This window comes from Papaver somniferum, unplaced genomic scaffold, assembly GCF_003573695.1.
Source record: "Papaver somniferum cultivar HN1 unplaced genomic scaffold, ASM357369v1 unplaced-scaffold_65, whole genome shotgun sequence".
In the NCBI taxonomy this organism is placed as follows: domain Eukaryota; kingdom Viridiplantae; phylum Streptophyta; class Magnoliopsida; order Ranunculales; family Papaveraceae; genus Papaver; species Papaver somniferum.
Window position 1 is genome coordinate 4,592,624 of NW_020649304.1, and position 20,461 is coordinate 4,613,084.

At 36.0% G+C, this 20,461-nt stretch overlaps 2 protein-coding genes across 2 annotated transcripts; both read right to left on the reverse strand.

The window, feature by feature from the left end:
* Window positions 1–9,247: 9,247 nt before the first annotated feature.
* LOC113343700 (DDT domain-containing protein DDR4-like) lies at window positions 9,248–15,257 on the reverse strand. The gene is made up of 12 exons (XM_026587829.1): window positions 14,634–15,257; window positions 14,410–14,520; window positions 13,632–13,718; window positions 13,486–13,523; window positions 13,198–13,279; window positions 12,445–12,551; window positions 12,091–12,253; window positions 11,194–11,286; window positions 10,851–10,974; window positions 10,706–10,748; window positions 10,377–10,565; window positions 9,248–10,291 (listed from the first exon to the last, which is right to left on the reverse strand). The coding sequence occupies exons 1-12, from the start codon at window positions 15,027–15,029 to the stop codon at window positions 9,502–9,504; spliced, it is 2,223 nt and encodes a 740-aa protein (XP_026443614.1). The 5' UTR covers window positions 15,030–15,257; the 3' UTR covers window positions 9,248–9,501.
* A 1,223-nt stretch (window positions 15,258–16,480) lies between these two features.
* On the reverse strand, window positions 16,481–20,451 carry LOC113343731 (HIPL1 protein-like). Its single transcript, XM_026587860.1, has 7 exons — window positions 19,810–20,451; window positions 19,481–19,638; window positions 18,403–19,209; window positions 18,091–18,307; window positions 17,798–17,976; window positions 17,460–17,701; window positions 16,481–17,022 (listed from the first exon to the last, which is right to left on the reverse strand). The coding sequence occupies exons 1-7, from the start codon at window positions 19,901–19,903 to the stop codon at window positions 16,611–16,613; spliced, it is 2,109 nt and encodes a 702-aa protein (XP_026443645.1). The 5' UTR covers window positions 19,904–20,451; the 3' UTR covers window positions 16,481–16,610.
* Window positions 20,452–20,461: the final 10 nt, after the last annotated feature.

Sequence of the window (20,461 nt, forward strand, 5' to 3'; positions counted from 1 at the left end):
AAATAGATAATTTTAATCGGTACAGCTCAACAAAAGAAAATCTTACGGAGTGTATAGTGCAGTAATAACACAAAAGTGTGATCACTAGTAGATCGATATTGCGACAAATTCTCACAAAGTTTGTTCTATTTTATAGTTTATAAGAAAATAATAGATTTAACTTCTGAGCATATATATATGAGATATCAGTTCACTTTACAAAAATTAAAGGACACATATATCTCATAGAACTTTGCAATATATCAAACCAATAATGATTACATACTGCAAGTTCATCTTCCAAAAACTCTAGAATTTAAATAAATAAATCTAAAAACATGCAAGATGAAAATCATTCGAAATAGCTTGTGTAATCACAATATTTGCTATACCAAGCCCTAGTTATCCTTCTCAAAAGAAAGAATAAATTCTTACAAGAAGTTTCCTAGAAAATAAGAAAGAACACAAATTAAACAAGATTTTTCCAGACTCTTTATCGGTTTTGAGACCCTTGAATTTGTCATCAACTGTATCTACGAGCTCTTCAGAGAAAATATCCTCATTGAGAAGATCACGAACATGAGATTTCATAAGAACAAGGTCAGCAAAAACCTGTTTTATCTCGGTCCTTAACATGTCTAGAGATTTTAGCGTTTCAACAAGTTATAGTTTTGCTTCCTCAAATCACTTAAGAGAATCATAAACAACATTAGCTGACATCATCTCTTCACGCTCAATATCTTGATGATCGTATGAAAAATAGTAATTCACTCCAGGAAGATCTTCGGATAATTCAACATCTTCGTCATCAACCAGAGTTCTCTTATGTCCTCTTATAAATGAGTTTGTAAAGAGGCATTCTCTGGGTTGGCGGTAGGTTCGTGACCTAACTAGAAATCAAGGTTTTCGTACGGCTACAGAAGAAAAGTACGTGTACCTTTTCATGGTACGGGACCCGTCGTTCCTAAAGTGTTTTAGACACGTACTTTTGAGGATAGTACACAATTTTATTATAAAGAGCACACAATAATTTTCGATACTGCAATTATCTACCTTTTCTATGACAAATATTCTTTCTTGAATATCAATGTATCTTAGCTCAATAAACAAGTGAGATTAGAGCACAAGAGAATTATTATTCATGTAAATATTTTTATCACTTTTCTGGAGCTTGGCTTAACAAGAAATTTTAACATTCTTATCTGATTGAAATTATCATAGTACACCTAAGAAATTTTTAACATTCTTGTCTGATTGAAATTATCATAGAAAATACGTAAAGGTTGCAATATGAAAAAGATTATAGCTCATCATATCTAAGTACTACTTGAAATAAATAGTACACATGTCATGCAGTAATCCTTATCCAACAGGATTTTTATGGATAAGGTTCCAAGACTTGTGCCTAATTTGCACAAGGGGGAGCCATACGCTGACCAGAGGAATTATGCTATTGTTTACCTTTGTTTTTACCTCTTTTTTTTTGCTAAGAATATCTTTCTGGAACATGAAAAATGATCATAAAAATTACTGTCTAAGAGACGCGATTAGAATCCTTACCTAAGATTGCTTGTCTCGAAGAGAATGACAGTTTGTCAATAAGATCCTTATATCCTGTAATGATCAAATCCATGTTAGCTTGTTGAATAGTTTCATTGACGGAAACATCAACTTTCTCAGGAGGCTTATGAGTATCCTTGCAAACCCATATTTTGTGACAAATTGTTCTTCTTTAACCGATTTTGCATACTATCTTTTTGACTTGTTTGAATATTTGTGGACCAAGAAGAACTGATATTCCTAGAAGTAAATTTGCCTGAATATGTTTTCACCCCAAGTGGTTTAAATATTCGAATATCAGTTACACCCTTCAGAATTAAATCCAAGGTGTTTTGAAGACAGCCAAACTGATAGTTTTCTAACCTCAGTTTACACTTTCTCTGAACATGTCCTTTAGTGTTGCAAAAGAATCACACTTTCTAAGTTTCAATGAAATCAGAATAAGTAGTTTTATTATACTCGTTTTGTAAAGAACTTTTCCTCCTTGGAGACACAGTTTTTTCTTGGTCAAAGAATTTTAAATGTTTATCTCTTGTCAAAGTAAGAGTACTTTGTTTATCAGTTTCTGACTGCGATTTTGTTATCATATCATCAACAACAATCGTTCTTACCTTTTATAACTCATCGCCATGTACATATATAAGCTATCTTCTTGGTAGTTTCTTTGGATTCACTATCGCAACGTGGAGTAGAGACCTCACTCAACAATCGTCGGATCTCCAAGGCATTATCTTTAAGTTTAGCCTCGAGTGAAATATTTTTCTATTTCACTCTGGCATGTTCTTCAATAAAAATCCTTGTTTTAGAATCGTGTTTAGAAATAATACCATGAGAGCATTGACTTTGTGTTTCAGCCGATTGACCTCGGAAAACTGAAATTCTACACGTTTTAAAATTCCACTACTTTCTTTGGATGCTTCTCATTCTACTTCTGAGTCAGAATCATCAGTAAGATAATAGGGATAACACTTATCAATATTCCACTGCTTTATGGGAATGGAATGTTTATCTAAAAGAGAGTTTAAAATTTCAGATTCTTTTAAAGAATCCATAAAAACAGTGATTCCCAAACTAGTGGTATGTTTATCAAAAATTTTACTCTTGTCCAAATATTCGGATTGCTTCAAACACAGACTTATTAGGTCATAAACGTGTTTGCCTGCTTCGATACCAATTGAAAACGCGAGGGCACCAAAATACACCACCAACTTTTTCTTAGGAAACCTATATGGACAAACTTAAATACAATTCCGAGAGTTCAACTTAATGAATCAAAATCAATGAATATTATTTAGAGTTATATCTCTTTCTCTCACAATCAGAAAGTTTACAGAGACAAGTCTGTGAACCTGCTTTACGTGTGAGAGTACTTGGACGATTCCAAAGATCAATATTCAAGAATCAATCAAATCGTATCCAACAAACAAGGATGGATGTATCAATTGATCTATGTACAACCTGTGATATTTCAATTATAAAGATAAATAATACAATGCGGAAAAGAAATAACACATACACCAGAAGTTTTGTTAATGAGGAAACCGAAAATTCAGAAAAATCCCAGGACCTAGTCCAGATTGAACACCAAACTGTATTAAGCCGCTACAAACACTAGCATACTACCAATTAAATTCGGACTGGAATGTAGTTGAAACTGAATTAAACCCTCACATAAATTCAGTTATAGTCGCGCTCCTTACGCTTCTTCAATCCCAGTAGGACTTTGCGCAATTGATTCCCTTTGTTGACGTCCTTTACAACCTATGAGTTGCTTCAAATCAATTGAACACTTTAAACCAATCTTCTTCCCATAGATAAGCCTATATGGTAATTTTCTTTTTGATCATAGATCAAGGTGAGACTGGAAATCAATAGCAATGACAAAGTCTATCTAACCTCAAAATCCGGACTTATGCTTCCCGAAGAGCATCCTAGATTGTTATTCACCTAACAAGTATTAAACTTGTGGAATAAACAAAGTCCGATACGAAGAGAACTTTGTGATTTTAATTTATCCTTGATTGATGGAACAAGCTCAACAATCAAACAAGATCAGGATACTCGAACTATCAAGATAAAAGATAGTTGGACCTAGCTTCACGAATCCCTATGAGGTCTTTGTAGTCGCTAAACCTTAAAAGGGTTTTAGGAAGATGACGACTCTAGTTTACAACTAGGACACAGAAAACTAGTGTCAGGATTCAAAGATCCTAGTTGCTTGAGGTTTCCCTTATATATACGTTCAAAGCATAAGTTACTTTGGGTTTAAGCTAAGATAGCTTTGGAACCAAGTAAAAAATATCCACCGTCAGATGAATCTTTGAATCTAATTAACATAACAAGATATACACTCTGGTTAGGATGGACCGTAACCGAACCGTGTACAAAGACAACGTTCATGAATGGTTAGCCGAAACCAGCCAATTGAACTATAAGCTTGATCATTTTCATTTAACACTTAAGACTTTAATCCTGAGTCACAATCATGTGATCAAATATGTATATAGTGTTTTTATGTGCATCTGCATTTAATCGATAGGTTAAGTACGTGTAATTTAACCTTGTTCGTGAACATATTTGTCATGGTATGTGTACCTTTAAGAAAAATTAAAGTTCTGGAACTTACAGAATTTTTACGGTTTGCGTACCGTACCGGGCATGGATACCACACCAGTTCTAAAATCGCAAGTTCTTTTCCGGTATGCATACGGGTATGCGTATCGTTCCGGGTTCACGAGTTCACAGACTTTTGAAGGTATGCATATTGGTATGCATACCAAAAGGTTACTGTCGGTTCCGGTACGTGTACTACGGTTTCGGACCCATAACAGTTTTCCCAGTTTGTAAGACTGGTATGCATACTATCCTATATCCATATTTAGAGTAGTTCTATATTCCTCTCTAAATCTATTCGAAACATTCTCAAATAACATCAATGACACATATCATTGTTCAAGGCTACTTTTGAATGATAATCATGAATCATGATTTTAATTATGAACAATAAATTATTCTTAACCGAAATTCATCAAGTATGAAAAAATGTTCATTAAGCTTAGTCATTATATTTCGAGAACTAATTTCCAACATAAACTTGACTCGAAATTCTTGATATGCTTATGATAGTCTAATTAGTTATGTGAAAACGTCTCACAGATAAAAAGATGTATAACTTGAGAAATATGTGGTTCAGTCTTCACTCACCTTTTGTTGAAGAAGTTCTCCAAAAGCTTCGGTTGGTCTTCGCCTTCAAACGGTAGAATGCAATGATGACTGCCATGATGTCCATTTATCAAAAATTATATCCTAATCCGAGACTTAACTAATTGTAGATTAGAAATCAAGATATAGTTTTGATAACTAAATTTGACAACAAGCTTGATATAGAAACACTTGTGAGTTCGACCGAGCAATGCTCTAACAGATATGTCAAAAGCTTTTAACATGGTCAACTGGGATTTTCTGCTAGCAGCCCTTAAGGCTTTTGGTTTTAACTCTTCCTTCTGTAACCTCATTAATCAATCTCAACCTCTTCCATTGTAGTCTTGTTAAATGGCTCTCTGGTGGAGTTTTTTAAACCTACAAGGAGCCTAAGACAGGGAGATCCTTTATCTTCACATATTTTCATCATTTGTATGGAGATTTTCTCCAGACTTCTTCTTTCTCATGAATCTGAAAAGCTAATACATGGAGTCAAATTAACATAAGGAAAAAAACAACCCTATTTCACTTATTTTTTGGCAGATGATTGTCTTGTTTTTATAAAAGCTGATCAAAATGAATGTAAGAAGATATTAAACACATTGACATCTTTAGCAAAGCTTCAGGTCAGCTTATTAACCTTGATAAATCAGACGTATTTTTCAGTAAGTAAGTCCACCCAAAACATCAAAGAATGATATCTAAGCTTATTAAAATAAAAAAGATTGATTGAAAGGATTCTTATCTAGGTGACCCGCTCTTTATATACAAAGCTAACATATATACTTTTGAGATAGTTGTGGAGAAAATGGAATATAGGTATCAAGCATGGAAAGGAAAGGTTCTGCCTCAAACTAGTAAAATGTTCTTAAATAAATTAGTTATGGATAGTTTGGGTAATTTCCAAATGAGTTTCTTTATCCAACCAAAAAATATCACCAAAAAAATTGATGTTGTACAAAGGGACTTCTGGTGGCGGAAAGAAACCAACTCCAGCGGGACTGCCCAAAAGCCTACACATGTCAATGCAAGCCAACGTATAAGGGTGGACTGGGATTTACAAGTGCACATAAAACTAATCTAGCTATGATAGCTGAATTAGCTTGGCGTCTATTAACTGAGTCAACTTCGTTAGGTTAGACTAGGAAGTCTAGAAATGTTGGGACATACAAGTATTGCTCTGAAGACCTGAAGATTCCGAAGACGTATCAACATCGATGATAACATCATCCTTCCACTTGAGGTTAGTAAATACATGACTTGACTCGTTTCCATTTCTATATTGTAAGCTTTCGAGTCATTTCTGATTGAAAACAAAACATGCGAAGTTATATATATGAAACTCTAGTATAATAGACTTGATCATCATATTATTATTAAAATTGTCAAGAAACAATAAATCAATAGTGATAAGTGCTTTATATTGGTATATTTAGTTACGAAGTATAATGCTTATCTTTTGAACTTCGTACGTAATTGCGACATCAACATAATATTTGTAACTCGTTACTAGATTGTGTAGTGAACATAGGTTTGATTTCATACCTAGAAAACTATTTTTAATTACATGAGTTTAAGGAAGTAAAAGTACGAACTTGTTTCGTTGTCGAAAGGAAATAAAAAGGATTGATGGTATGCTTTTCATTGAAGATCTTAAGGTTGGGTTGATCCTAACCTATATAGGGAATCAAGGTAGAACCGATCCTAGATTATGTTGGGAGTCAAGGTAGAAACGATCCCTACCTATATTGGGAGTCAAGGTAGAACCGAACTTAACTCGCTTTAGGAGTCATGGTAGAACCGGTCCAATAGGAAAAATCGATTTCTCTAAGTCACGTGCACTTTAGGGTTTTTGTGATTTGGAAATTGGGTTTGCAAAATATGAAAGTTCAAGATGTCGACATAGTGAGTAATTTGAACATGTGCTGAAATATTATTTCTTAATTGTTCAAAGATATTCCTCGATACTCAAGGTGAGATTCCAAACCTAAATAGTAGAAAATCTTTTTGAGATTTTTCAAAATTAATATGTTTTGTTTTGCCAGCAATCAAAACATAACTCTGGAAAGATATATTAGTTAAGTGCTAGATAATATTGATTTGTCCACGAAGATTTCGGTTATACAATTGGATATTGGTTGGAATTTATAAAATCAAAATTAGGTGCTTCATTGCATATTTTAAGAATATTTTCGGTTATGGAAATTCCTTGGTATCCAAACTACCTTAGGCAATAAATAGTAAAGTCTTTTCTTCTTATAAACTTATCCTGAGCGACGCAAGCTTCATCTTTGTTGTTTCTGGTGTAGCCGACTAATAGTATTCTCGTAATACTATCTTGGAGAGAAGAATAACCTAATTAGGCGAAATCCCTTATGTCCGCTAGTTTCAAGACTTCTTTGGGATCAAGAAGGATTTACTAGTACCGTTGGTGGGAAACTAGAATTGCATTGTTATTGTAGCTTTCGATTATTAATTTGATTGACTAATTGCACCTAGTTTGATTATTCTTGAGAGACTTCTCTTCTGAGATAAGGTTACGCAAACTAGATCGAGGGATTAACGTTTAATTGTGATCATCCATTCTAAACAGACTTTGTTCTATGTGTGATCGATCATAAGTCAGGAATCAAGTTTGTTATTGTGTAGGTACAAAAGATTATTGAAGATTGAAGACAAGAAGATTTTTCTTATATGTTTTGTATCTTCGTGATTTGCTTCGTGCACAAACTTGATCGGCTGGGATACGACTAGATCTAGTTTATCTTTTGATAGAATTATTATTGACTAGTCGTATTTAGATCGGGAAGCTATCATTTGGTGGTACTCTTCAGTATCCGAATCTTAGGATTCACGTGCGTTGGACAGATTGGTTGTAGGCGCAGGGATACTGAGGAAACTAGGTAATCAGGGGTATTTTACTTGGTCTCAACTATACGAACTTGGTAGTGTCTTTGTATAGCGGCTTAATTCTGAGAGTATTCAAAACTGGACTAGGTCTCGGGATTTTTCTGCATTTGCGGTTTCCTCGCTAACGAAATCTTATTATGTCTTTACTTTTAGTTTCCGCAGTTAAAAGTAAATACATTGTATGTTATTCCCAAACACATGGGTTGATCCATATAGTTTAAGGTTTTGTTTCGAACCAGAAACTATATACCAAGTGTATACCTTGTGGTTGCTATCTTCTTGAAAATTTCTATCTAAAGTAGATCACGCAAGGTATTGGACTATAGGTTGATATCAAAAAGATTGTGGTGTACTTGGTACCCTCGTCATTTCAACTTGTGATTGATCTTATTGATCCAATTATCTAAAAGTTGGATATTACTTTGATCATCTCTATGTTTGACACCAATATTGCTGAAAAATTTGTAAATTTAGGTTCTCACCGAGCAAGGTAAATAAACCTAAAGCCGCTAGACTGAGATGGCTTCTGACTAATTCAAGGGAGTTTACTGTGAAATCTATGTATGCAAAACTGACTGAGAACAGAATCAATTCCGACAATCTAAACATGACTGATTAATTATGGAAAGACTTATGGAATCTTGATGTCTCCCAAAGAATCAAAATCCTCACTTGAAAATGTTTACAGAATGCGGTTTCTACAAACTTTAAACTGGCAAAGATACTTAAAGTTGTCTCCCCGAAATGTACCTTTGGATGCGACGAAGATGAGACTTTAAAACATCTCTTCTTTCATTGCAATTTTTCCAAATCTGTCTGGGGTTTAGCACCTAATCCAGTTCAATTTTCTTTTAATAATGATGTCACCTTTCTAGACATTTATAAAACTCGGATAAAAAAACCTAACAACTTTATAAGCATAGAAACCATTCGGACTAAAATCTGGTTCTTATGGAAGGAAAGATGCAATAAAGCTTTCCAAAACATAGATCAGCAAATCAGTTAGCTTTAGACATTCAGAGACATTCAATTTTGGCAGAATGGTTGTAAGAGTAGAGCACAAAAATCGACAAAGAAAAATCTTCCCCAGAACCATAAAGAAGTCTGGAAGTTTCCTGAAAACCAAAAACATAAAATAAATGTGGATGCAACTTGGATTTCTCCTAATAAACCCGCAGGATTTGCTTTAATCCCTAAAGATGAAGCAGGTGAATTTGAACTGGGTAGAGCAGGACCAACCAGAGCAGCATCTCCGGAAGAAGCAGAGGCAGTATGGATGCTTTAGGCAGCGCAATCGGCAAGAGAGCTACAATTCACCAATTTCAGCATATAAGGAGACTGCAGAAATATTTTTGACTGCCTCAATGGGAAACACTCACCTATCTCTTGGCAAAATCAAGTTATCGTGGAAGAAGTTCGACAAGAAATTAGTGACCGCCCAAATTTTCAAGGTTTTTTTTTAATCTCTTTACACCCTCTTGCATTAACAATGCTCCTGCAGTAGATAAATCTAATGCGAGGAAGACCCTCAATCCTACCACATTAGATGGCTCTACTTCGTCTGTAATCAAGGTTACTACATATATTACCAATTTGCAAAAGAAAAAAAAAAAACTTTTGATTAAGGAACTCTAAAATTCAATACAATATATTAACTGCCCTTAAGAAGGGGTCGCTAACACATGAAATGTTATATAAAATAAGAAAATTCTAATTACATTCCGCTTTGTTTTGGTACACAACTTTCCTCCAGTAGGAAACTAGCAATAAAATCTTCATAAGAACGAGGCAAATAGTTCGGAAAAACTGGCAGAGGAAAGGACTCAATGTCATTGCTTGATGAGGAAAGGACTAGAAGTATTTATCTTCATCTCTCATAAATGCTTTAGGACTATCATCAAAACCTGTACCAGGGGCAAGCTCATTCAGGTCCAGAAATCGCCTTTTCCCAACGCCGTCAATTTCTAGAACTGCAGCGTGTGTTTCCTGAAATGCCGGAGTAGGATCTTCAAATGCCGGAGTAGGATCTTTATAGTCCTGAACTGGTTGTTGTTGCTGTTGATCAATGTTCATTTCGTCGAAAGCTTCAACCGGTTGATCAACTTTTGTTTCCTGTTCATCCTTGTTTCCTTCTTGGGAATGCTGAATTCCATTTGAGTATTCCTCACTATTACTGGCATCCGAGTGCACCTCTGGTATTGAGTTTTCCAGTTTTGCAGAATCAGCTTCAGATTCAGACATTTCAATTTGCCGATAATTTATTCGATTCCTGGTGGACCTTCTGCTCCTCCTCAGCCCCGACTGCAGCTCATCAACAGATCGCAGTTTCCTGGTTCTGTTCCTGCTGCTATTGCGATTCTGTGATTTTCTAGGCCTATTTGGCTCCTCCGAATCAGTACTGCTTGGAGATTCTTCCTCTTCCTCTTCTTCCTCGTCATCCACATTTTCTTCATCCCAGTGATACTCCTCATCTCCTTCAGAGCTACTGGAAACCTTTCTCTGTTTGCGACTCCTCAGATATTCTTCATCATAAATTGCTTCTCCAACAATATCATCATCGCTGTCGAAGTCTTCATTATCTGAAACAGCTTCAACAAACTCTCTAGCTGAATATCTCTGAGGTCTCTGCCTTCGCCGGTTCCTAGAATACCATGCGTGTCAAATAAAAAGCAAGTACACAGTATAATGATTTGGAACCAAAATAACTGGTTAAGCATAGACAATACCCCCGGTCTAGAGGTCCGGATTGGTTGTCTTCATCATTTTCATCATAATCTGTTGAAATTGGAGACGTCTCATCATAGGAGGCATGCCGAGGGGTACTGGAGGGACCATTCGATCTACCGTTGGTAGATGGCTCAGGCTTTGCAACTGATTCTTTTTTGACGATGGGTTCTGGAGAGGGTTGTTTTCGCCTAAAACCAGTAGACCATTTGAACTTCAGATCATAGGAATATTTGGGGTCTTGTGAAAAAATACATTTGATGCTAGAAGATAATGCAATATTCATGGAAAAGAAAATCAACAAAATGTTTCTAAGAGATGAAATGCATACTTGGTTATTTTTATAGCCTCATTGATGGACCGATCAAAATCATCTGTGGAGTTGTTCGAAGGAATCACATCAGTCAAGGGTTCAAAACTGCAAAGGGACTCACAAAAGAATAGACACTGGATTTAATTTAATTTTCCGTTCTTACCAAAAGTATATGTCACTGGTTTTCGGTCACGAAGGGCGCGTCCTGGGCCAAGGCCATCTGCACCCACACAGTTGTCAAGAAGGATAGCCTCTCTCTGCTGCTTTTTCAGCAATCTCTCTTTCCTCTGCACATATTTCATAAACATAAATAAATAACTGCAGAAGTATACCTCAAAGTAATACAAGGAAAACATATTTTTCTAGGGCAAAGACAAGCAAAAAGATAACAGCCATCCCCCTGAATGAGGACAAAGAGCAGTTATGGAACAGATTGTATGAAACATGAACTGTACCCTATTTCAGGGGGGGGACAAAAACTATCTGGTGAAAGAACACTCCAATACCTTGTGAATCTTCTCAATCTCTGGAAGCATGTCATTTTTTAACTTCTTCCCTACAGCAATCTCTGTTCTGTTTTTACTAGAGAAAAGCTTCTCCTGCAAGAAAGTAGACATGCTTGAATAAACAAAAGGAAAAGATGCATAAAAGAGTAAGAATGGAACATCATTTATCCTCAGAAATTTAAGAATAATAACAATATTGAGCCGAATTCATCGTCAAACTTTGCTTATGTGATGCTTTTCCTGCAATTAATCGCAAAGATAGATTCAATACACTGATATAACAGATGAGTAAAAGAGGACAAGTTGCTAGGCTGGTTTTAAAGACTTAAATATTTCTACAATCTCTTCAATCCCAGAATTAGGTAGTGGAAACAATTCCGAATTGTTCTCAGGTATGGGCTATGTTTAGCCCTTTTGAAGTCATAGGACGCTGCACAAGCCCAACGCAAGTTCCGTCATTCAACCTCTCCTATTCTGTCTCCTGGCTACATTCACATTAAGCTTTTGATATCATTTCCAGTAAGTACTACCTTACATACCACATCCATGTACATGTCCTCACCAATGACATCATTGTGAAACCAATCCTTTTTACTTTTCTTTTTTCTGTAGGTTGGCTTCTTAAAGGACCCAAATCCCTAACATTGCATGTCCTTATGATACCTCCATCAAACCAAAACCAATCGATTACAACCCTTCAATAATCAATCAGAACTAAAATTCTTATATCCAAGGCGGATTCTCATATAAAGGAAACAACAGCTTTCCTTAATATCTGCCTCTTACTGACTCGAAGCACAATCTTAAACTGAACAATGCTCGGCATACTATTAACAAGCTCTACAACAAAATATTCAAATACGGAAACTAGAAACAAAAACCTTAAAGAATACTCACAGAAACATCTACGAATTCATCAAAATTGGTGGCAACTGTTTCCCATTGGCAATGCACAGTGGGAATTGACTGAAACCGCCCTTTTGTTGCCTTGACCTTCTTTACCTCAATTTTTCTAACTTCCCTGTATAATCGGTGACCTATTACAGGATCATCCTCATACCTGCATGAGATACAAATTGAGGTAATCGGTATGCAGATGATGCTACTCTAAAAATAGAACAATTTTTTTTTTAATTTACTGAGCAGTATAATCACAGAAAGGTATGCACTACTCCTAAGAGAATGTTCTAGTTTAGGTCTCGAATTTAACAACAGAACCAGTGTTTATCAAATTCGAAGCTTAATATTTACCAATATGAAGTTCCTTGTGAATCACCACCTATACGCTCTTTACGAAATACTGAAAGGTGTATGCCACGTTTCACACTATCATCAATATAGTTTCTGATATCTTCTTGCTGCAAAAGCAGGAGACACGAGTCAATACCATCTGGTCATGCCTCCGAAGTTTATAATACTTTTATATATAAAAGGACCCAGCCTAAAAGACTGCCTTTAAGAAGCAGAAACTATGTCATGCACCTAGTCAATCATAAGGCACACAAACAGTACATTCATTTTATATATAGGCAAACAGTACATTCATTTTATGTATAGTGTAGTCGTAGACACTGATAAGTTATCAAAACATGTATAGTTGCACATTCATATATGTTCAGAATGTTTTGATCTTTTAAGACATAGATTGTCACTGTAAAGTAACATATTAAGCTCGAGCACAGAGTGAATGAAAGGTAATAACTAGGAGTTATTTGTGTACTTCCTGATGGATCTGAATACTTGAGGCTGACCACAGTATGTTATCAAAGCAAATGCGTATAAATCATCGAAGCAAGACACCATAGAGCAGAAACAAGTCCCAACAAGAATTATCAGTTGTAAAAACAACAAAAACTTTTCACCTTACATCTGGCAAACAAAAAGCTAGCATGTATTCTTTATCTTGATTGATGCAAAAGACATGTTTCAAAATGAACCAATTAAGTAAGATAAAAACAAGCACCAACACATAACCTAAGCCATTAGTTTAATAAATAATAATACCTCAACACGTATATCACATAGCGCTTTCAGAATCACTACTCGAGTTGCAGGATCAAGCATCTTATATGCTTCGATTTCCGCCCTTGAGAAATAAAAGTTATAAAATATCAATAGAGAGGTATATATAACAGAATACAACAAAAGGGCATCGTGTTCAGGGTACATCCTAGCCATATCTGACACAGAACCCATAGCCAGTGCATCAAGTCTTGTCACCTCAACAAGTTTACCATGTAACTTATGCAGGTCCCATATGACACGTATATCAAAATGTCTATGGCTACTCACCCTTGTGATGCAACAATTGGTAATTCCCCATCTGCAACCTGCAGCACGATAACCTCATGTTAGCTCAAGAATGACTTAGAAAGTAGCCTTAACTACGTACCAATAGATTGTAATATGAACAGTTCAAGTGGTGCTAGGACGCATACCCAATGCCACCAGTCCCTTAACTTTCTGCATAATGCCGTAACCCAAGTGGCACGCCCCATGGCCATCCGAGTAACAGGAGGGATTGCCTATACATCATGAACAATTAATGTGCACATTAGGTATAGTCTCACAGCTTATTCATATAATGATTTTGACACGATGTCCGTAAAAAATGGATAAAAGAATACACTTCGCAAGTACCAAACTAAAAAGGAAACCACTAGAAGTTACTTTCCTTAAAAATCATATTATCATCAATCTCTGCTCTAACTAGGACACCTTTCCGAGTATGGAGGTTACTCTAATGGTAATATGTAAAGATAAATATATAGACACGATAGATATCTACTGTCAAGAAAAGACACATGAGCTACATTGTATCAAGAGCTTGTTGTACATGTTCTAAATGTGTGCCCCAATTTAATTGACAGCACAAAGATGACAATTTGCTTACTCTATTTTCCTCCAAGGTAGACTTACACTTCAAAGAAAGTCTCAAACATATAGGAGACATGCATAGCAACAAAGATGAGTGACATGAAGCACATGTACGTTAAACACATAGCTTATCTCCTATATGCTACTCAATTAAGTCGCATTCAGTTCCACACTGCAAAGATTAAGAACCCAAAACAAACACAATCGAACTGAAATTTTTCACACACTACTGCATGGTAATTAACTTCAAAGTCACAGAAAACAGAATATGATCATCAAAATCCCCATTTTTCTAAACCAGCATAAACCTCTAAACTTGAAAAGCATCAAAGTACTAACCTTTAGCAACGGTATGTGAATGTCATCCAAAGCACTACTAGACATAATGAGTGCAGTTTCAAGCTCTTCCGCAGTAATCTCAATAGTAATGTTCAGTAGCGGCCTAAACACCTGCACACAAACCAAACAAATTAGCACCCAAACCCACCAAAAAAAAACCTCAAAAATCCACTCCTTTAATAAATAAAAAAATGAGCTTAAAACCTAAAGGTTTTACTACTTACATGTAGAAAGTTAAGAAGAGAAGCTAATTCCCACATAGAGCGAAGATTCCATCTAGGTATTTGTGAAGGTGATGGTGAATTAACTAATGGGGTAATAATTTTACTACATTCTCTTTGCTCCTGTTGTTGTTCAATTCTTTCTTTCTTTGCTTGAGCAATAGCTTTTTTATCTACTGCTGGTGTTGCAGTTGGATATAGTCTTGATGCTGAACGTGCTGTACATGCTCTTTGTAATCTCTCTTTCCTTCCACTGTAATGGCTATTGCTGCTGTGGTGGTTGTTCTTTTCATTGGGAGTGTTAATTTGTTTCTCATCGTCATCTTCTTCTTCTAAAGATCTTTGTTGTGGCTGAGGAGAGATCGGAGTTTCAACTACGGTTTCGGCTTCTTCTTCCATATCTTATGGAAAGATCAAACCTTTATCAATGTTTTCAAAATAGGGTTTCAGGGTTTGCATTCAAAACCAATTTGGGGGTAAAAAAGACGACATTTTTATTGCATAAAACCCTAAAATAAGAAAACCCCGACCAAGATTAGGTCAAGCTTTTTTCTATTGAGTGTGTAATCTAAGAAATCAATGAGAAGAAGAAGACGGAGAGGAAGAAGGAGAGAATGAGGAAGGAATTTTGGGGGTAATGAAGAAGTGAAGTTTATTTATTTAACCAGGGTTAGTTTATATAGTTAATTATGCTTACAACCGTCGATTATCATGGGTTTCTAAAAACAAATCATGATCTAACGGTTGAGATCTCGTAATAAAGAGTGTAACTATTTTAAGGGTTTTTTGATGTACGGTATTTGGTTGATTGATTGAATTGAGGCCGTTGGTTTTGTCGGATTCATACAAGAAGTTGATGGTTTATGATAAGTCGAGGGATTTAACGGTTTGGATTATTAAGTAATCAAAGCCTGATCTCTTTTTTAATTAATAATTAATACTCCTAATTGCGTAATTCAGACTAATTTCCTTTATAGCTTCAGGTGATTAGAATTCAAAACAGACTCTAATTTAAACATCATGAAAGCACCGAGCTTTAAAAGGGATAATCGCTAGGAGTTGAATGTCACGGATAATAGGTGAGTCTTGCATACACTTAATCATTCTAGGAGGTTAATCAATGGAACAAAATGTTTTTCCGACATTATATGCCATATAAAATGGGGAATAACTAGGAATGTTCATCAAGTTCCCCCATACATACGTGATCTCAGAAAATAAACGAGTTGCCTCGGATAGACTTAGCAGGGAAAGGTCCCTTGTTTAGGGAAAACCCTAAATGAATAGTAGACAAGTAGATTTACAATTTACCTTAGAGTCTACTATTCATTTGTAGCTTTTGCATTGAAAGAAGGGGCATTGTACCTCAGTACAGTAGAGTACTAGTTATTATCAAGACAGTCAAGTTTGTATTCATTGTGTTTGGTTTAGTTCTGCAAAGAGCTCTGAACTTTCGTATATCAATCATGCGACTAATATAAGCTCATGAAAAATGTTTTTAGTCCCTCCCAACCACATTCTTAATTCCCGACCATCTTTGTGGTACTTTAAAGCCTCACATTGCTAGTGTGGATATCAATCCAGAAATTAGCCAGAATTATTTTGTTTTAATGTATTATATTTTGTTTTATTAATCCGGTTCAAACTTTTAACATTCGGACGATATGGGCCTATTTTGTAGGGTTACGGGTTCGAAGCTTTGCCCAAACCCAGTGCTTTTCCGTCACAGAATCTCCACACTCTCCACTCTTGAAGTGCTTCGTGTTGCCGGTAACTGCCGTCCGACGATTAAAAAATGTATGCAATATCCACAAGCCTTCTACTGCTTTAACTAAACTTGAAAACTTGTATGGACGTAGTTTACACTCTTCTTCTTATTTATACACCATAAAGTATACAAACATGATGAATCAGGCAATCAAAACAAAAACAAGAAAAGAAGCTCGTCAACCTCGCTTACATGTGTGGTTGCTAAAAATCTTACAAGATAAAGCCAAGGAAAACCAAAAACGAAGCTGAGATTAAGAACACAATCTCATTTTTCATGGTGTTCACTAACGTGCTAGCAGAGGAAGGGGAAGACGGGGCAGGACTGGGTGGATTAGTTATACGCGTAGTGTTTTCTTTAGAGCACGAGTAATTGCAACGACTAGGTCGAACTACTCTATGTACACCAGTATTTGTTAACACATAGATGTCTTTCTTGTTGTCTTCACCAAATGAGTATATGTAACCCAGACTAGGGAGAGAAGTTTTTGGAAGTGAGGCACATGGGATCGGCGAATCACTTGCACAGCTGAAAGGAATCTTTGAAGTTGTAAAATTCCCACTGTTTATAGGGTATTCTTGTGCTGCCCATAGAGCAGTTGCATATAAATCTCCATATAAATACCTGAAAATTGCGTTCATAACAAAAGTTGTTTAAAAATTTGATCTAAGGCGTAATGACACAAAGTAAGTAGCCATGGTATGAACAAGCTGCCAATTGGTGAAATAAACAGACACTACAAGAAAATATAGCTATTGCTACACCATATATTGCCACACCTTCAATATAGGTGTTGCAAAAGCAAATTTCTAGTCACGATATTTTTCAGCTGCAGCTAAAAGCTATAATTTACTGCTACAAAATGAAACTTTTGCCACACAACTGTAGCAATAATATGAAAAGAATGTGGCAAAAAAGTATAATCTCTTGCTGCACCAATAAGATTGGTGCTGCAAAAAGACTTCTTGCTACATAGGTTATCCCGACACTAGTAGGAATTTATACCATAACTATAGGGTGCTGCAATATATTAGGTTTCTTGTAGTGAGAGACGAACTCACCTTCCATTCATACACGGATCAGTCATGGATCGATAGAAATAACCACCTATGATTGACGCGGATCCTTCATTCTCATTTACCTCAGAATGACTATATCCCATTACCGGATATATAAGGTTTAAATCACTCATGGACACATTTTTCGTAGCAGATTGTATAAGTTCATTAGGTCCATAGCCTTCATACATTCGCCATCCGTAGTTTCCACCTTTAGAGATCAAATCAACTTCTTCATATGTCTCCTACAAGAAGATTCAGATGCTATTAAGTGCCAAGCACATTTCTATACAAATTGATGAGTCGAAGAATTGAAGAAGCAAGAGTATGTAAATAAACACCTGTCCAACATCAGCGCAAAGGAAGTAAGAAGGTCGCTCTGAGTCAAAACTACAACGCCAAGGATTTCTTACTCCTAGAGCCCAAATTTCAGGCTGCAAGTCTTTATCATCAGCAAATGGATTGTCCTTCGGGATAGAATAGTTTCCCCATAAACCAAGGTCATTGATTTCAGTTGCACCTGCACAAGTATGATGAAAATGGAATTTACTTCGCATGAAAATTGCAATGGAAACAAATGATCATTTAAGAAAGTAATTTGCTTAAAAAGGCAAAACTGTAACGCAAATCTCACTTGGTATATTGTTGACGTCGAGCCTCATAATCTTTCCAAGCAATGATTTCTTGTTCTGGGAAAAGTTGTAAGGATCATTTTTGCTTCCTCCATCTCCCATCATGTAGTATAAATACCCATCCTCTGGTCCAAAAAGAATTTGCCCTGCATGATGTCCTGTAAACGGAAGACCCATCGTAAAAGTCCGTCTCACTTCTAAAGGGTTAGCAGTCTTTGCCTGAACATTATTCAAAATGTATTTAGAACCAAGTCAGAATCTTTTGGTGAAAAAATACTTAAAATGTTATATGGTAAGTATGAGGCAGTATTTACCAATGAAGCCTTTGATCCAGTACTATTAGCAGAATATTCTGCAATAACAGTATGGTGCCGACATGGTTGAGCCCCGTCTTCATCGGGATTGAGTTTCGAAGGATCACAATTTGCATCTGAGTTACATGAACACCTTCCAGAACATCTTGATGATTTGACCTTATCACAGTTATACGAAAGAAAAAACCGACCATTTCTAACAAAATCTGGATGAAATGCCATTCCCATCACCCCAAAAACGGTATCAAAATGTACTTCATCGGTTGCATCTAAGAAAGGACTGGATTCATCGAGTTCCATTGTTCCTCCAGAATCCACTTCAGGAAGAGTTGCCAACCATACTTTCCCTTCTTGGTTAGAAAAGAAGGCGCGGTTAGACCCATCGGGATGAGCAACCATATTCAGGTATGACCCATTCCCGATTTTCTCCAGGCATAAACCTTTTGGTGGTTTTGGAGTTTCAGTATCATTATTTAATGAAACTGGTGCACCATCAAAACATATGGATTCATTACCAGTAGACCCCTGTGGTGCACCAAATGAGTTGCAGAAATCGGTTTTTGATTGCCAAAAATCTGTCAGCTTGGAAGAAGTGGAATTCACTGGAGCACCAGCTTTACCTTGTAATGCCGGGGCGAAAGGTGAATTCATCACAGATACATCACTACATGTATCCCAAACATTTGAACAAAAACTAGTTACTTGACTCTTAGACGCAGATGATGCAGCAGTAGAGTTGCATAGAACGGGAATAGTCTGAATTCCAGATTCAATTTTAAATAGTTCTCCAGAGAACTGATCACAACTCTGCAAATAGATATTCCAAAGCTTAGTGAACCCATCACAAAAGGCAAAACATCATAAACATACAGATAAACCAAATTAATTACAGTTCATAAAAATACTTATTACTAGTGACCAGCTTGGGGACAATATTTGTGGGCATATCACATGGGTTGAGTCATGACTCGTGACAAAAAGAACCCAAGGAAACTGAATCAGGTTGATTCTGGACAATTCATGAAGTTGCGATTCAGTAGTTTACATGAAAGTTTCTAGTTAAGCAAACAAATCATACCGAGCAAAGGATGGATTTCAATAAAGAAGCACATGCAGGATCAGAAATGCTCATAGAATTGAATTGTTTCTCCAACTTTGAGTCGTCTGCAGAGTTACAACATACTTTTCCGTCGTAACCACAAAACTCCAGAGAAGTGTTTGTGGTAAAAGGTGCTCCTATTTCAATAACACACGAAGTCTATATTAGAATTCAGAAAAAGATAGATGCAATTAGAGTTGCAAAAAAAGTACTTCAACTTGTATTAGTAATTTGGCCCAAACAAAACCAAATAGATGATGTTTAACATAACTAAGAATTGAGAGAGAGTGGTAGCGAGATATGCTTACTTGCGTCGGTGCACAAAGGGTATGAGGAAGAAGGATTAGGAAGCACAAACAATTGAGAGATAAGAAGCAGAACGGCAACCCAATAACTACCCATCTCTGCAAAGATACAGAAGAAGAACAACAACAGTCTCTTCTTCCTTTATACTCTCTTGAACATTGACTAATGAGAATTAAGATGTCAAAAAATTTCTTCAAAAAGTATTCATTGCATACTATAATACTGAACAACCAGAAAAGCTGAATGGATTTTTTAAAGTGTCAGCCTATTTACACCTCTCATTCTCATTCTCTCTCTCTCTAGCCCAAAATTCTTCAATTGTTAGTCTCTCACATGTTGAAACATTCATTGATAATTTGAGATACTTAGTGGAGTAGATAGGGAACAAATGAATCAAAAAAGCATATCTTTGTCAAAATATATTCTAAAACTTATGTTAAAGTGTTAATCATCTTCTATTAGGCTGCCAAAACAGTTGACTACAGCTTTTTCCTCTCACTATTTTTCAATCTAGCCATTAAAGTGGTTATGATAAAGATTGACAAAGATATACCAAGCTTGTGAAACCAAGTTGAATGATGGTTTAAATCTCAAGTTTACAGTATCTTAATACCTACCCGCATTAAATGGCTATTCATTTACTTTTTTTTTTCT

Excerpts from the sequence above, each read along its gene's own strand:
- LOC113343700 (XM_026587829.1), bottom strand. The coding sequence starts at position 15,029 with ATGGAAGAAGAAGCCGAAACCGTAGTTGAAACTCCGATCTCTCCTCAG. Across the intron at positions 11,287-12,090 it reads ATGAATTCGTAGATGTTTCT|GAGAAGCTTTTCTCTAGTAA; the intron begins GTGAGTATTCTT and ends ACTTTCTTGCAG. Across the intron at positions 10,292-10,376 it reads TCCGGACCTCTAGACCGGGG|GAACCGGCGAAGGCAGAGAC; the intron begins GTATTGTCTATG and ends ATGGTATTCTAG.
- LOC113343731 (XM_026587860.1), bottom strand. The coding sequence starts at position 19,903 with ATGGGTAGTTATTGGGTTGCCGTTCTGCTTCTTATCTCTCAATTGTTT. Across the intron at positions 17,977-18,090 it reads CGACGTCAACAATATACCAA|GTGCAACTGAAATCAATGAC; the intron begins GTGAGATTTGCG and ends ATACTTGTGCAG. Across the intron at positions 17,023-17,459 it reads GATCCGTGTATGAATGGAAG|GTATTTATATGGAGATTTAT; the intron begins GTGAGTTCGTCT and ends CGCAATTTTCAG.